Source organism: Triticum aestivum, chromosome 2A (genome assembly GCF_018294505.1).
Source record: "Triticum aestivum cultivar Chinese Spring chromosome 2A, IWGSC CS RefSeq v2.1, whole genome shotgun sequence".
Classification (NCBI taxonomy): Eukaryota; Viridiplantae; Streptophyta; class Magnoliopsida; order Poales; family Poaceae; genus Triticum; species Triticum aestivum.
Window position 1 is genome coordinate 32087690 of NC_057797.1, and position 11988 is coordinate 32099677.

General features: G+C 48.0%; 1 protein-coding gene across 1 annotated transcript in view; it reads right to left on the reverse strand.

Annotated features, from left to right (window-relative positions):
* Positions 1–6501: 6501 nt before the first annotated feature.
* LOC123187192 (uncharacterized) overlaps positions 6502–11988 on the reverse strand; it is a 22130-nt gene continuing 16643 nt past the window's right edge. The window contains exon 8 of the mRNA XM_044598983.1: positions 6502–7351. Within this exon, the coding sequence (XP_044454918.1) occupies positions 6502–7351 (850 nt within the window). The remainder of the gene's footprint in view (positions 7352–11988) is intronic.

An 11988-nucleotide genomic window follows, 5' to 3' on the forward strand; every position in this document is an offset into this window, starting at 1 on the left:
TCATCAATATATTTCTTGCCCTCAATGGCAATGGACATGATTTTCATGAAGTTGGAACGAGCAATTTTATTTTTATTAAGATCTTTAAAAACCATTTCCCCCTTAATTTTTAAGGAGGCAACATTATCATTATCTTCATCATTATCCTTATCATCATTAGCATCAACATCATCATCAAGAGACATATTGGGTTTCAAAGTAGGAGATACCTTTGAATCCTTAGCCATAAGGCAAAAAGCAATAGATGATGATGTAGGATCCCTTGAAGCACCATTTAAAACCACATCTTGTTCCATTGAGTGTTGGGTCTCCTCTACATTGTTAGCACCACAACTCGAGGAAATACAAGCATTTTTATCATAGCAACAAGATATAGCAAGCATATCATCATGAGATTTAGTCAAACAATTTCTACAAGATATGCACGGACTATCAACACAAGCATGTGAAACATGTATGGTGCTCGAAGTGTTAAATTCCAAAGAAGAAGCATTGCAATAAGATAGTGATGAAGGATCATCCACAATAAGCATATTATCATCATTGCAATGACCAACACTACTCACCATATCATTACCTTGTGGCAAACCACATGTAGGTGAAGTAGAAGAAGTTGAGAAGACTATACGGTCGGATGTGGAGGGAGAACAATCATCCCCACAAAACTTGGACACGCCATATTTATCTTGAAGCTTTGTCCACAACTCATGAGCATCCCGAAACGGCATGAGTTGAAATATAACTACATTGCTCAAAGCATCGAAAAGCACATTAGAAGCTTGAGAATTGAGATAAGAGTTTCTCTCATCCTCTAAAGATAATCTTTGGGGATCCTTTGGAGGAGAAAAACCCATATCTACAATTCGCTCTAAATTTGGGTCCATGACCCTAAAGAGATTAAGCATGCGAATTACCCAAACATCAAAATTTGTGCCATCGAAAGTAAGAGTGTCAGAGAATCCTAATCCCCTAGTTGACATCCTTACTCTCTAGGCGGTTAAGCCCTATAAAGAGAGACAAGGCTCTGATACCAATTGAAAGATCGTGGATGTCGCCTAGAGGGGGGGGGTGAATAGGCGCTTTAAAATAATTACGGTTTAGGCTTGAACAAATGCGGAATAAACCTAGTGGTTAATTTGTCAAGCACAAAACCTACAACAACTAGGCTCACCTATGTGCACCAAAAACTTATGCTAAGCAAGATAAACTACTAGGTGATAGCAAGATATATGATAAGAAACAATATGGCTATCACAAAGTGAAGTGCATAAGTAAAAAGCTCGGGTAAGAGATAACCGAGGCACGCGGAGACGATGATGTATCCCGAAGTTCACACCCTTGCGGATGCTAATCTCCGTTTGGAGCGGTGTGGAGGCACAATGCTCCCCAAGAAGCCACTAGGGCCACCGTAATCTCCTCACGCCCTCGCACAATGCAAGATGTCGTGATTCCACTAAGGGACCCTTGAGGGCGGTCACCGAACCCGTACAAATGGCAACCCTTGGGGGCGGTCACCGAACCCGTACACTTTGGCAACCCTTGGGGGCGGTCACCGGTACCCGTCAAATTGCTCGGGGCGATCTCCACAACCTAATTGGAGATCCCGACGCTTGCCAGGAGCTTTACACCACAATGATTGAGCTCCGAACAACACCAACCGTCTAGGGTGCCAAGGCACCCAAGAGGAACAAGCTCTAGGGTGCCCAAACACCCAAGAATAATAAGCTTCTCAAACTTCACTTCCACGTATCACCGTGGAGAACTCAAACCGATGCACCAAATGCAATGGCAAGGGCACACGGAGTGCCCAAGTCCTTCTCTCTCAAATCCCACCGAAGCAACTAATGCTAGGGAGGAAAATGAGAGGAAGAACAACAAGGAGAACACCAAGAACTCCAAGATCTAGATCCAAGGGGTTCCCCTCACAAAGAGGAGAAAGTGATTGGTGGAAACGTGGATCTAGATCTCCTCTCTCTTTTCCCTCAAGAACTAGCAAGAATCATTAGAGGGATTGAGAGTTAGCAAGCTCAAAGAAGGTCAACAATGGGGGAAGAACATGAGCTAAAAGGATTAGGTTCATTGGGGAAGAAGACCCCCTTTTATAGGTGGGGAAAAATCCAACTGTTATGCTCACAGCCCGCACAGAGCGGTACTACCGCTCCAAGGAGCGGTACTACCGCTAGGGCGGAAGTACCCCTTTTAAAAACAACAGCGAGGAGGCAAAAGGCCAGAAGAACCGCCGGAGCGGTACTACCGCTCGTCCTCACGGTACTACCGCAAATGGTAGCGGTACTTCTGCTTGCGAGCGGTACTAAAAAAATACATCCGGGCCTACCACCGCAAGACTTAGGACGAGTTTTTGGTCCGGAGCGATACTACCGCTATAGGAGCCACGCTAGTACTGCTCTGGAGCGGTAGTAAAAAATTACATCCGCTCCAATTCGCGGTAGTACCGCTGCAGCCTTTTCAGAACAAGCGTGGCTGGCTTTGGCATCATCCTGACAAATATCATCATCAATAAGACGCATGAAAAATAAGCCAAGTGAGTCAAGCCCTACCTCAAGGTCCGGATTATCCACATCATCATCAGGGGCCGGATTAGAGAATGCAGTGGTTCTTTTCCTATGAGCAGTCTTCTTCACAGCTTTAGTCTTTTGCCGGGTTGCTCTTTCCGGTTTGTCTGGTTTTTCTGGTTTCTCCTGCGGCAGTTTCTCGCTCCAAAACGGATCATTGCCCTGGTTACACAGACAATGATATTAAACAATGACCAGATATATCAATAACAAATTCAGCAAAAAGAAAAATCAAAGTCTTACAGCTGGCAGTTTGTTGGTGGCACAGAAGGGAAGCAGGCCGTTTCTAGCACACAGATGGGTTCCGGTTCATTCAACATCTTATTTACCGCCTCTGTGATTTCTTCGTCGGAGAGCTGGATGTTGGAATGTCGCAGTGGGCCGTCAACACTGCCAGTATACTCGCACATCAAACTGGAGCGTTGACTCAGAGGCAGTATGCTCCATGATATCCAACAGCGAGCGAGATCAACCCCTGTTAAACCATTGGCCATAAAGGCTCTGAGCTTCGATAGTTGAGGAGCATATTTGCTTCTCTCCTGGGCAGTCAACCTTTGCGGAAAGGGGTGTGTATTGCTGAGCCGCTCCGGACGAAAGCCAGGCAAGGGATTCTCATCAGCAGGGGAGGTGTCTTTGCAATAGAACCATGTCTGATTCCACTCTTTGGGGTGGCTGTGTAGTTTGGCGTGAGGGTATGTGACCTCTTTTCTTTTCTGAATCGCCACGCCACCCAACTCCGTATTGGAGCCGTCAGTAAACTCAGTACGGCGGTTTAGATGGAAAAGGTCTCTGAACAATTCCACTGTGGGTTCCTGTTGAAAGAACGCCTCACAAAGCACTTGAAAGTGACACATATTTGTAACAGAGTTGAGGCCAGTGTCTTGTGGATGGAGTTGGAAATCGGCTAAAACATCCCGGTAAAATTTAGAACCGGGCGGCTTAAAGCCCCGGGCTAAGTGATCTACGAAAATAACGACCTCTCCTTCTTGAGGTGTGGGAGGGCATTCTTTGCCAGGAGCCCTCCAATGGATGGTATCTTTGCTGCCTAAAGCGCCAATCAGGACTAAATCGTCCAGTTGAGCCTCTGTGACGCGAGAAGGAACCCAATTGCACTCATATACTTGCTTGGCCATGAGGAAATCTACAAGGTAGAAGATCCCGGTTCAAAAATGCATTGATCAAGGTACATTGGTATGTGCAATGTTAAACCGGAGACAGATCTATCTAAACCGGAGTTTTATGAAGCAGTAACATCTGGCGGTTCAACAAGGGGACTAATGGTGTATACCGTTTTGGCAATTTTTTCTCTACAAGGTTAAACCGCCTGATCTAAGCATTGAGACAGCTGAGATTGCGGATGGATAAGTGTGCAGAAACAGATTTCACAAGATTTCTCTACAGCGTTGGATCTGAAGCAAGTTCAGAAAATAAGAAAAATATTCAAAAACTCAAGGCAGAACAGTATTGAATCAATGGGCAGAAATATATGTGAGATCTATGGTCTTGGGCATGAAAATAAAGGCGGATACTAAAAGCTACCATTACATAGAGCAGGGATTCTCAGATGCATCCAGGGTTAGTATATGAACACGAACATGTGATGAACAATGCAAGAACATGAAACCCTAGAACAGATCTGTGTTGAGAAGAGCAGAAGGCTTACCAGAGTTAAGGAAGACGCGGAAGGTTGCCGCGGTGCTCTGGTGCGTTCAGGTTGATGCAGCGGCCAAGGTTGGTGCAGAAGTTGACGGCGGCGGCGGAGCTCCGAGGGTGTCGACGCGAGGAAGACGACGAAGAAAGGAACGAAGGGGAGAAAAGAAATGACCCTTCGGTCCTATTTATAAGGCAAAAGGACATGTGTCAGGCGTGACAATCAAGGTGCTATGAAACGGAGCTGTCGCCTTGATTTCCGCAGATCTATTAAACAAAGAAGCATAATGGATAGCTTCGTTATGACAGGTGACGTCATTCCGGTTTACAGCAACCAGAGAAAATGACATCATGGCGGTTTACCAATTTATGAGAAGATGTTGAAGATGAAGTTTTTGTTAAGGGATTGACATGAACCCGTTCAAATCAATTTGGGGCCTAATATTGGGGATATTACTGCTGGGCGTAAACCGGCCTATCTGGGCCGGGTCAACTTCATCAGTAGTTCAAGAGTGCTAAAAGCCCAAGAAGGCAGATGAGGGCCTAAGGCCCGTAGTCGGTTTAAGACTTGTAGCCGCAAATCGGTATTTGTATATAAACTTGTATTGTAAGTTAGGAATAAGGAGAGACCAACCCGGATACGAATATCGACCGGTGTTGGGACTTTGTGAACTGACGGGCGTCACCCGTGTATATAAGGGGACAGCCCGGCGGCGGTTCAGGAGGACAGACAACAACTCGAGACATAGGCGAAGCTTGTTTGCTCCCTAGTCATCAAAACCCCATCAATTCCATCACAACTAGACGTAGACTTTTACCTTCATCGAAGGGGCCAAACTAGTATAAACTCTCTTGCGTCCCTGTGTCCGCTTTAACCCCTTCAAGCTAACCCGTCGCGATGGCTTCACGACTGTGTCTTGCCCTCTCGCAGGCCATCATCGTCCCCTTACCCAAGAACCATCTTTGGTCCATGCAGCGTAGGGACCCTTCCCCTTCGACTGAAGCATCAGGCAGCGGTTCCACTTCGATGAGCGGTGGGAAAGCGAGCCATCATTTGTGCTGAAGCAAATACCTCCGAGGCTCACCACTGCCGGTCATGAGGACGACGTTGGAGACCCGCCGCGCCTGCCCTAGACTAGTTCAGTTATGTTTTAGTAATGTTTCATGAGAAATGTGTTTTGCTTCGAGTTTTTTTGTATCACTGATAAAAAGCCTATTTTGTCATGAAAATTTGCAGACATGAAGCATGCGTTCCTACGCATGCACATTTTTTCAGAATGTTTTAAAACTTATTAAAAGGCCGGTTTATTCGTTTTTTGCAAAAAGTTTGGGCTCAGACCGGGGAGCCAAATATCCTCACTGGGAAACACTGTGTGTTTCTCCTCGTGATGGACAGAGGCCATTCTTCAGACCTGTTTCCTCTATCCAGCGTCAGTGGCGGCAGCGGATAGCCATGGCTGAACCTTGTAATCCAATCATCCTCTGTTCCTCTTCCGGCTTTCCTTGCAGCCCCGCGCCGCACCACAGACAGCAGAGCAGCCGGCGGGCGGGGAGAGCTCACCCCACCAGCTGCCGCACCTCTCCTCGGCCCCCGGCCCGCCAGATCTCAGTTCCCCCGCGAGTAACTTCTCCGGCTCGGCCCGGCCCGGCCTGGCCGCATGGAGCAAGCCGTTGATCTGGTCCCACGGAGCTCAAGAGATTTGGGGGCTACACTGCTCGCCTCATCCACGCTTACATCCCCAGGTAAGTCTCATGTCGGAGACAGTCATCGCAAATTAATCAGTATTTATTTCCGTGTCCATCCATACCAACAATCGTTCTGTTCTCCATGCATCTTACGTAGAGTAGTTTTCTTGATTCCATCTACCAGGCTTTAACTGGGTCCGATGATATGCGCTTAGTCCCTTTGGGATCCTTCAGTTTACCCCCAAATAAGCTTTTTGTTTTGCACATGCTAAAAAGTTGTTGTAATCCTTCGAAAAGTTCAGGGACAGAAGAAATGACACACCAATACAATGTATTCAGAGACACATCCTCCATTCCAAACTGCTCCTGATATAAAAGCAAAAATCCCAGCATCCCAATCGTATGGAAGTCCAGTTTCGCAAACTGGCTAGCCATTCATGACGACAGCACTATACAGTTCAGTTATGCAGAATTGCACAGAGCTGGTTAATGTTGACCTCACATTTTACATTTTATTCACATGTACAGTGATATACAGGGAGCAGAGAAGAGTGCCCAAGTAAATCAAGTGCAAGCCACTTGGATACCGTCCCTAACTCTTAAGCATCCTATCCTTTTTAAGCATTACAAGTCGCTCAACTACCGCCGCCATTTCGGGCCGATCTTCTACATCTTCTTTTAGGCACTCAATTGCCAGCTTGCCAATTCCTTCCAGGCAATAGATATCTTCTTCTTCAGCTGCGATCTCCTTGTCCAACATTGCGCTACCGCTCTTTTCTTTCTCACAAACTTTACGGAACTCCAAAATGAGGCTACAGTATTCGTCGTATACACTTCGCTTCCTGGTAATGAGTTCTAAGAGAACCGCCCCAAAGCTGTAGACGTCGCTTTTTTCTGTCAGTTGCCCGGTTTTAAGGAACGTTGGGTCAACGTAAGCCATGTCCCCGGCTACAATCTTGCTGAAATAATATTCCTCTCTAAGCAGCTTCCATAACCCGAAATCCAAGATTTTTGGTACGAACTTGTCATCCAGAAGTATGTTGTCCGGTTTGACATCACCGTGCCGTATGGCTTGATTTCCATAGGAGTGCATATATGTTAAGCCTTGTGCAGTTCCAATTGCAATATCCAGACGCAAGTCTAAGGGGAGCTTTTGGTTTCTGCTGTTGCCATGAAGGATGTCTTGAAGACTTCCTTTGCCAGCAAACTCATACACCAACATTGGAACATCCACCTCCAGGCAGCAACCGATGAGCTTGAGAATATTCACGTGCATCATATGTGTCTGGATCTCTATTTGCTCGATAAACTGCTCCTTTAAAGCTTCAGTTACCTTGACAGAGGACATAACTGCCACTGCGGTGTTGTCAGGAAGGGTTCCTTTGAAGACTCTACCAAAGCTTCTGATTAAAAGAAACTCTGAGTAGCTGTTGGTGATTTTTCTTGGTTCACTTTTTTTTGAAAGATCCAGCTTGGCTGGCGTTGATTGATTTAGAAGAGAGCATATGAAAGACAAGGTTTGATCAAGCGATCAGAGGAAAAAGGAAAGAGATACAATCAGAGGGCAGGCCTTTAGCCTGCAGCTCCCAGTCTAGAAAACCCTAGGCGATTATCTCACAACTAGGTCCGCGAAGGGGGGCTCGATTGACTTTGCTCCGGCAAGCCGCCAGTGCTCCATCATGCGTCGAATGGCGTCGATGACGTCCTTTACCACCGCTATCTTCGATCTGAAGGTGCAATTATTTCTTTCCATCCAAATTGCCCAGGTGGTAGCCATGATCATAGTCTTCACGCCCCTCCTGTTTTCTGCTCTTGTTATGTTGAGAATGGCCGTGACTGCCGAGGGTGTGCATCGTCGATCTTGCAGAGGCGGGGCGAGCGACGAGCATCCATTCCATTCCGCCACCTTAGCCCAAGTTGCTTGTGTGAATGGGCAGTTCCAGAAGATATGCACGGAGGACTCAAGGTTTTTGAGACAAAACTGACAGAAGTATGGATCTGGCCATTGTCGACGCTGCAGACGGTCGTTACACCAAATCTTATCGTGGTGAATCAGCCAGGAGAAGATTTTGATCTTGCCCGGTGCCCACACCTTCCAAATGGCCGATTTCATTCCATTGTTTGGTATGTTTTTAAACTGGGCATTGTAGGCTGAGCTTGTGGAGTAGGATCCCTTTCCATTTTCTGTCCAGATGATCGTATCTTCCCGATGCTCGTTGTTCAGCCCGCTGTGCTCTCTGATCATGCGGGCCAGCCTGACTACATCATGTACGATTTCTTCATATCGTCCATTGCCGAAACTGCGGATCCAGCAATCATTGTGCAGTGCCTCAGCCACAGTTTTGAGCTTGATTCTTGATCTCTTGAACAGCAGAGGAAAGGATTGACATAGAGGTACATCTCCCAGCCAGTGGCAGGTCCAGAATTTGGTTGATTTGCCGTTTCCAATGGCAATTTTCGTGGCTCGAGTGAAGAGGGCCCTGTCACTGCTGTCGCATGGGATTGGGAAAGCTTTCCAAGGCCTGTCCGGCTGCATCCAATCCAACCAAAGCCACCGAAGACGAAGTGCTCTGCCGAAAAGGTTGAGGTCCTGAATGCCAAGCCTGCCCTTTTGGACGGGAGAGCAAACTGTTTTCCAGTTAACTTTGCACTTTCCGCCTGACAATTCTTCATCTTGCGCCCAGAGAAAGCGCCGCCTGGCCTTGTCAATCTCCTTCAGAAGCTTTTTTGGGAGCCGTATAACAGTCAGCGCAAAAGTTGGAAGTGCTGACAGTACGCTACGGACGAGGACTCTACGACCCGCAAGATTCATAAGCCTACCCTTCCAACCAGCGAGGCGAGCCCTAATCCTGTCGAGGAGAAATTGCAGATGCACTAAGCGAATTCTACCAGTGGAGATCGGGAGGCCTAGATAAGTCATAGGGAATCCTATTACGGAGCCACCAAAACTATGCAGCACATCAGCGGTGTCTATATTGTTGCATCTAATTAGGGCCACGGAGGATTTGCTTTGGTTTAAACAAAGACCGGAGGCGTCCCCGAATAGATCAAGAAGATGCAGGAGCGAGTCGACCTCCTCTTTGATTGGGTTGGCGAAGACCACAGCGTCGTCAGCATAGAGGCTAATCCTCATGCTGGCACCTCTTCCTGGCAGAGGAGAGAAGATGCCAAGGTTTACAACAGCGTCGAGGAGGCGGTAGAGGGGGTCGATGGCGATGATGAACAGCAGAGGGGAGAGCGGATCGCCTTGTCTCAAACCCTGCAAGTGTACTATGGCATGCCCTGCATCGCTGTTTAACAGACAGGAGGATGTCGCCGTGGAGAGAAGTATGGAGATTCAGTCTCTCCATCTTGCAGGGAAGCCTAAATGCTGCAGCAGCTCGAGAAGGTAATCCCAAGAGATGGAGTCGAACGCTTTCTCTATGTCTAATTTGAAGAGCAGAGCAGGCTTGTTTCTTCTGTGGAGAGATTTTACGCATCCTTGGACGTAGAGATAACTGTCGTGAATGCATTTTCCCTTTTGGAAAGCTGATTGTGCAGGGGATATGATTTGCGGGATGACAACGGCCAGTCTCATAGATAGGACTTTGGCAACTAGCTTCGCCACTGAACCCATCAAACTGATGGGTCTGAATTGCTTCACTTCACGTGCACCATCTTTTTTAGGGATCAGCGTGATGAAGGCCTTGTTCAAATCAGAATAATTTGTGTTGATCGCCCTGTAGAATTTGGAGAAGACAGCCATGATGTCATCCTTGATGATGCTCCAACACGAACGAAAAAACTGGCCAGTGAATCCATCAGGGCCTGGGGCTTTTTCAGCCGGAGAGCTCACAACAGCTGCCCAAACCTCTCCCTCTGAGAACGGGTTATCTAAACCCACACCTGTCACTTGAGATAATTGTAGCTGATCCCAGTTGATTGTGAGGGGCCTATTTTTCCTTTTGCCCAGCTGGTTCGAAAAGTGCCTAAAAATCTCTTGAGCTTTCTCCTGATGCTGGGATAAGACCTTCCCTCCCGCAGTTTGCAGAGTATGGATATAGTTTTTTCTCCTTCTGTTGTTGCACTTTGTGTGGAAAAACTTTGTGCTGGCATCTCCGGCCCTAATCCATAGCACCCGAGAGGCTTTCCGTCTTCTAGCCCTCTCAATTGCCGCAAGCCCAAGCACTCTGGTTTTGAGCATTTTCCTTAGTGCAAATTCTTCCTGTGTGAGCTGCCTGTTTTCTTGAGCTATGTCCAGCCTTAGGATGATTTCATTTGCCATATGAAATTGCATCTTGGCCTTGCTGAAAAGAGATTTACTCCAGATCCTTAAATCCTTTGCAGTTCTCTGCAGTTTCACCTTCAGTCTGATGTAAGGACGGTCATGGGAGACTGGCCTGTTCCATGCGTGCATCACCGTTTCTTGGAAATGAGGAAACTTTGGCCAATGGTTTTCAAACTTGAATCTTGCAAGTCTTGGTGGGCCAACACAAGGGGAGAGGAGCAGCGGGCAGTGATCCGAGAAAGACGTGGATGCTGCATTCAGCATATATCCAGTGTGCAGAGCCTCCCAATCTACATTGCAGAAGAACTTATCGATGCTGCAGAAGGTTGGGCTTTCTCTTTCGTTGCTCCAAGTGAATCTTCTGTTGTGGCATTTGATTTCCTTTAAGCTCGTGAAATCTAGAGCTTTTCTGAACCTTCCCATAAGCCTCCTGTTGAGATTTGAGTTGCTCTTGTCTCTAGCTTCATATATCATGTTGAAATCTCCAGTGATCAGCCACGGCTCTCCCGCTGGAGGTGTAATGCTGGCCATCTCAAGGAAAAACTCGTCCCTAGTGGCATCTTCAGTTGGCCCGTACGCCGTTGTCAGCCAGTACTGGACATTGTTGCTAAGTTCAGTTACTTTTGCCGTGATGGTGAATCTGCCAATGGAGTGAGACTCGATGCTAACTATATCTTTGTTCCAGAAAATTGCAGCACCACCCCTCGTCCCCAGGGCCGGAAGAACCACACAGCCCTGTAGTAGCTGACCCCCTACTTTGCGCGCAATTTCTGAAGACCAAACATCTATTTTTGTTTCTTGCAGCGTCAGGATGGCAGCTCTGTGAGCAGTGGTGGTTTCACGAACTGCCTCCCGCTTGGCAGGCTCATTTAGCCCTCTAACGTTCCAAGACATAATGAAGCCATGGTTTCTACTCATTTGGACACAAAGATTTGCTCCGTCGACTAACATTACTAAACCAAAGAATACAACACACCACCATTCGGTCCGGGGGGCGACGGCGGCCACCAGCAGGCCCGAAACCCCGTCGTCGTCTAACTCGCAACATGATCCTAGAACTACACATGAAAGGGAAACCTAGCTCGAACTGGCGAAGGGCCAGCCGTCGACGAAGCCTACAAGCTACATAATACATGGAGGACTACTGGGCCACATTGGCCGCACCATCAAGGCCGAGCATGCCGGCCACGATCTTCAGAGCTTCAGCATTCAGACTAGTCAGGCGAGCAATGGTGGCTATGTCTTCCTCGGTCAGTGGCTCGTTGAACTTCTTGGTCAGAGCAGCAGCAGCATCTGGTGTCATCTTATCTTTTGGCCCCATCTTGCCGAGCTCTTTCACCAGCCTCATCGCCGCCCGCTGCGAGACCGGCACGGAGGAGGCAGCTGAAGCCTGTCAAGCGCTACGCCTTGAAGGGGCAGAAGAAGCTCGTGATTTAGGCGGGGCGGAGGAGCGGGCAGGCTTTGGGGTGGGGAGGACATGAGCTTTGGCCATCTTGAAGAGTTGCTGCACATCATCCACAGTGGCTGGCTGGGGCTGTGCTGAATCGGCGTCTGGGCTTGTCTGGAGCTGCAGATGGCTGACCTTCTGCGTGACGGCCTCGACTTGGAACTGAACAGCTACATGAGTGGGCTGGTTGATGCAGGGCAGGACATCTGGCAGCAGGGCAAGCAGCAGATGGTCTTCCTTCAACTTCTGCTCGATCGGTCCCTCATTGTCGCTGAAGGAGAGTGGGGAGGCGAGCGCTTCGATCATTGCATTCTCGAACTCCAGTTGCATGCAGTCTGACCGGGGTGGTGGGGAGATGGCGCGTC